General features: G+C 38.0%; 1 protein-coding gene across 1 annotated transcript in view; it reads right to left on the bottom strand.

The window, feature by feature from the left end:
- Window positions 1–686: 686 nt before the first annotated feature.
- Window positions 687–5,046, bottom strand: part of tmprss9 (transmembrane serine protease 9) — a 38,386-nt gene continuing 34,026 nt past the window's right edge. Inside the window, exons 12-13 of the mRNA XM_043721059.1 lie at window positions 3,455–3,591; window positions 687–1,130 (exon numbers count right to left, since the gene is read on the bottom strand). Coding sequence (XP_043576994.1) covers window positions 972–1,130; window positions 3,455–3,591 — 296 coding nt within the window. The 3' untranslated portion in view covers window positions 687–971. The remainder of the gene's footprint in view (window positions 1,131–3,454; window positions 3,592–5,046) is intronic.

The following is a 5,046-nucleotide window of genomic DNA, read 5'->3' as shown; positions in this document are numbered from 1 at the left end:
TGATCAAACCCTATAATTTGTAAGAATTCTTGTCTACTTTAAAATTTCAGTTATTCACCTGTTGGTGTGAAAACCAGCATTGTTACCATCTCTAAAGTAGTAGATTTCTGATCCGTTAACAATACTTTCGTGCACAGAAGCAATGCTGAAAAAAAATGCACTATCACAATACAATGTTAAATATTGTGGAAAATATAAACACCTAGCTTGTGTTAATGATTTAGAAACTTACAGAAAAAAAATTGTTTCAGTTCAGAGGAATAATTAAATCAAAGTGATTAATCTAATATGACAAAACCCTCAGTACGATTGTACCTTGCAATAATGAAATTCTAACAAGCCTGCAATTACTGCCCTTGATGTTATACAAGTGCAAATTATGCACACATTTCTGTTTCTGATGGGTTAACAACTTGTATGAACATATTAAAAGTTCATCCAATAAAATCAGCAAAAATAAGATCATTTTTCAGTATTTAAGAGCTGATTTAAGCAGATTTCATATCATCCCACTCTGACGTTATTGAATTCCGAGATTTGGCAAAGCAATTTTGGTACTCTGCAAAGAATAGCTTAAATACAAGTTCCCTAATGTTATACCTTCAACAAACTGGGCCCTGCTTAGCTTCAATTTCTTGCAGATATTTTAGGTGAGATATTGACATCAGGTAGGACTGAGATTACGATAACATAAAGCATGATATTTTAATTGGTTTGTCAGAATCAAGAACCACAAAGTAAGGACATTTTTAAAAAATCTCAATAAATCATATTTGTAATTGATTAAAATATATATTACTGCACAAATAAAGCAATTGTAGAAATTGTATTGAAGGCTGAGAGCACATCATAGGGTGTTTGAAATGGAGAGAATTAATGGTCCCAGTGAGGTCCACACATTGTGATTGAGTCCTAATGCATGTACTACAGCATTTGATTAAATCAAGAATGATGTCAGATCCTTTCATTTTTCAGAAAACATATTGTACAATAAAACTCTGAAGAGTTGTAACTCTGCTGTAGACTCCAGGTGAATTCGCTTTTGCACATCCGATACCCCAGCTTGTAATTCCAACAAGGAACCACTTCCCTGAGGATTCTTTGCAAACCAGTGAGCCACCTGAATCACCCTGTAAAGACAAAGCCATTATTACTACACAAAATGTAGGAGAAAATGTCAATCACTGCTCACATGCTGTGTTTTTACCTTATTTTAACACCTTTAGTCAGGAGCTGCTTCAACATCTTGATGCTTTTTAACAAGTGACCAAGTCATTAAGGGGCACTGGATATCGATTTGGAGAGTAATTGCCAATGGAATATTGTCTTTGCATCATTCAGTGAATACAATACTGTTAAAATTGAACCAGTCCTGTATGTTGCTGTTAAAATACACAACTTTAATCATGTTAAACTAACCATTTAGCCACTTATCTGAGTCATCTGATTGTGACTATGAAGATACACAATATCAAAGTTCTATGTTTGACTTAAAGGGACTCAAATAAGGTCTGAAGTCCGGTAAGTTAGCACTAACTCTGTTGACAGTCATGAATAGACAACATCATATCTAATAGCCTACATACTGACATTCTCACTTAATCCCGCAGTTCCATTGACATGTCCATTCACCAAATTCCTCATCCTAACCTTCCCATCTTTTCACCATAAACCTCAAACCATTCACATACTACCATCTCTTGCTTTTCCTCTCTCTCTGGAAACAGTCCTAGTCTCTTGAAGTCATTTCTGTTGGTTTGTTTCATTGTAGTTCTCTGATTTAGATTTAGGTTAGATTCCCTACAGTGTGGAAACAGGCCCTTTGGCCCAACCAGTCCACACCGACCCTCCAAAGAGTAACCCACCCAGACCCATTTCCCTCTGACTAATGCACATAACACTATGGGCAATTTAGCATGGCCAATTCACCTGACCTGCACATCTTTGTGACTGTGAGAGGAAACCAGCGCACCTGGAGGGAACCCACACAGACACAGGGAGAATGTGCAAACTCCACACAGACACTCGCCCGAGGCTGAAATCGACCTGGGACACTGGTGCTGTGAGGCAGCAGTGCTAGGTGTAAATGTTGCTCTGACTTTTCAGATGTGAAACTGATGTTCTGTTCAGAATGTCATAAAAATAAAAAACTGATGTTCTGTTCAGAATGTCATAAAAATAAAATTCCCATGGCTTTATTGAAAGAGGTACAGAGTTTTTCCAGGTTAGATATTATCACTTTGCCAATAAAATTAAAAACAGATCATCTGTTTAACTATCCATTTGTCAATTGAGGGATCTTAACTGGGCAAAAATTATGTAGGCATAATAATGATAATTCAAAATAATTCATGACCCTTTTCTTTGTATGATGCTATTGGTCTATGGCAAAAGGTGACCAAGGGCAATAATGCACAGGCTGGCATTTTATGTTTGTACAATTAAAACACATCATTTCTGTGCAAATGTGATTCATCATGTGCATATCACTGACAGTACACAAACACTAGGCAAAAGTGAGGTCTGCAGATGCTAGAAACCAGAGTTTAGATCAGAGTGGTGCTGGAAAAGCACAGAAGGTCAGGCAGCATCCGAGGAGCAGGAAAATCAACGTTTCAGGCAAAAGTCCTTCATCAGGAATAGAGGCAGGAAGCCTCCAGGGTGAAAGTTCCCTGCCTCCATTCCTGATGAAGGGGCTTTTGCCTGTAATGTCAATTTTCCTGCTCCTCGGATGCTGCCTGACCTGCTGTGCTTTTCAAGCACCACTCTGACCTAAACTCAGTACACAAACATTGTTTGCAACAACATATAATATTTATTAACTGTCCTTTCTTTACTTTCTACAAACAGCCTGAAGGAACAGAAAATGACCTTTCAGCAACGACTGTGATTTGCTGTTAAAAAATCTGGAGTACATTAACATAAATTAATTCTTTCTTTCCGTTCCTTCTTATGACTAACGTCCTTACTTTTAATTTAAATCTCTGGATTACCAAATATTATTTGAGTCTCAATATAAATCTAATGTTCCCAGGATGAACATGGCTCCTTTTTCTACACATGATATTATGCTCCATTGATACAGTATCCAACAATTAGTTAAAATCAATGCTTCACTGTTAACCCATGAAAAAAAAGTAAAGCATGTCCAGGATTGATAATGTTATTTATTTTTGTTCTTGTTGCACATTCAGTCACTGATCTCCTTACACTCCTCATACAGCTTAGAGGGATGGACATCCAATGCTCTTCTGCATTATCTGCAGACTGCAAATTTACACTGTTCAAAAATCTACAATGTAAAATAATGCATCAGATTCAGCACCAAAAATTAGTGAAGCAAGTGGAGCAGCCTGTACAGTCCAAGTCATTTGTTATCTTTGCCAACTCTGAGAATTCCATCATTACCCTAAGCTGCTACATTTCCCAAATTGTTAGATCCTTGACAGCTTACCTGGCAGGTGTCCACTCCTCCATTCAGTCTCCCAGCACATAACATTCTGGGAGTGATCTGTCTGCCATACAGTTCCAGACATAAATTGTCGCTGAACAGATTTACTTCAGCTTTCTGCATTAAATAAGACATTAAGCCTGTATGGAGCAGAGAATGCAGTGATTTGTAACAAAAAAATTCTGTAACATAAATGAAGTGATTAAGGGTCTTTTTGCAGAACTTCAAACTACAGCATTTTTACAGTAAGAAGGGCAAATGCCAGATTTATTACAACCCATCTTAACATTTAATGGAAATACCCATTTATGAACATTTCACTAGATGTTTCATTTGTAACAGGAAGCAGTATACATTTTGGAATTTACTTATTCCCGTCTCACCCTCATCCTTTGGTCACTGACCATATTGGCTTTTGTCAAGAAACATCTTGATATTAAACTTCTTGTCCACATGTTCAAATCTCTCCATGGCCTCATCCCTCCCTATCTCTTTAACCTCCTCCAGTCCCATAACCTCCAAATAATCAGCACTAGTCAAACTCTGGCCTCTGATCTATCCCCACCTTTAATTATTCCAATTGGTGGTGGTACTTTTCATTTCCAGGGTTCCCAGTTCTTGAAAACCCTTCCTACACCTCTTTACTTTGTTTACATCCATTAATATTCTCCTTAAAACCTATTCTTTAACTAAGCTTTTGGTTATCAGCCCTAATATCTCTTTGTGTGGTTCCATGTCATAATTTGTTTTATACTTTTACCATGAAGCGCTTTGGAACATTTCATTCCTTAAGAGTGCTGTATAAATATAAATATCTGTTGATTTTACAACATCCTGTAGTGTTTAGCTTGCACTCAGTCATCTGAATCTTCTGTCACTATCAACTTTCTCTTCCTCCAGGCTACAGAATCGTCAAACTGTCTTCCTCCTCTTCCCACTCTCTGCTCCTTTCTCCCATTGTTGATCCCTCCTCCCACGGAGTTCACCATTCTGCATGTGTATTACTTCCGCTGATGTATTTTCCCTTTGCTCATAGCCTGCTACAATAATCTTCCTTTCTCTCTTTCTCTCTCTCGGGCTTATCCCTTTCTCTTGCTCTCTGCTTCCCTCCCATATCTACCCTTTTCCTCTTGATCCCTAACTCTCATTCCTATTATTCTTCTGCATATTTCTTCTACTTTCACTTTCTCTCTATTCATGTACAAGTTTTAAAACAAAGTTCCTCTCTTAAATTAACTTGATTTTTTTTGTTCTGTTTGACGATCTGTGTTCTGCTCCCTTCCTGTGTTTGACGATCTGTGTTTTGCTCCCTTCCTGTGTTTGACGATCTGTGTTCTGCTCCCTTCCTGTGTTTGACGATCTGTGTTTTGCTCCCTTCCAAGCCTCACTACTCTTGCTTCTGGTGCCTCTGTTTTCCTCACTCACCTCTCTGTTTGTCTCAGAATTGAATCACACTGTTTCTCTGTTTTAAACTGTGAATTTATGAGCCATTTGCAAGCAATAATTAGATTAGATTAGATTAGATTACTTACAGTGTGGAAACAGGCCCTTCGGCCCAACAAGTCCACACCGACCCGCCGAAGCGCAACCCATAC

The sequence above is a fragment of the Chiloscyllium plagiosum genome, chromosome 31 (genome assembly GCF_004010195.1).
Source record: "Chiloscyllium plagiosum isolate BGI_BamShark_2017 chromosome 31, ASM401019v2, whole genome shotgun sequence".
NCBI lineage: Eukaryota > Metazoa > Chordata > Chondrichthyes > Orectolobiformes > Hemiscylliidae > Chiloscyllium > Chiloscyllium plagiosum.
Note: the sequence above shows the minus strand (reverse complement) of the source record. Positions and strands in the feature narration are given on the sequence as shown.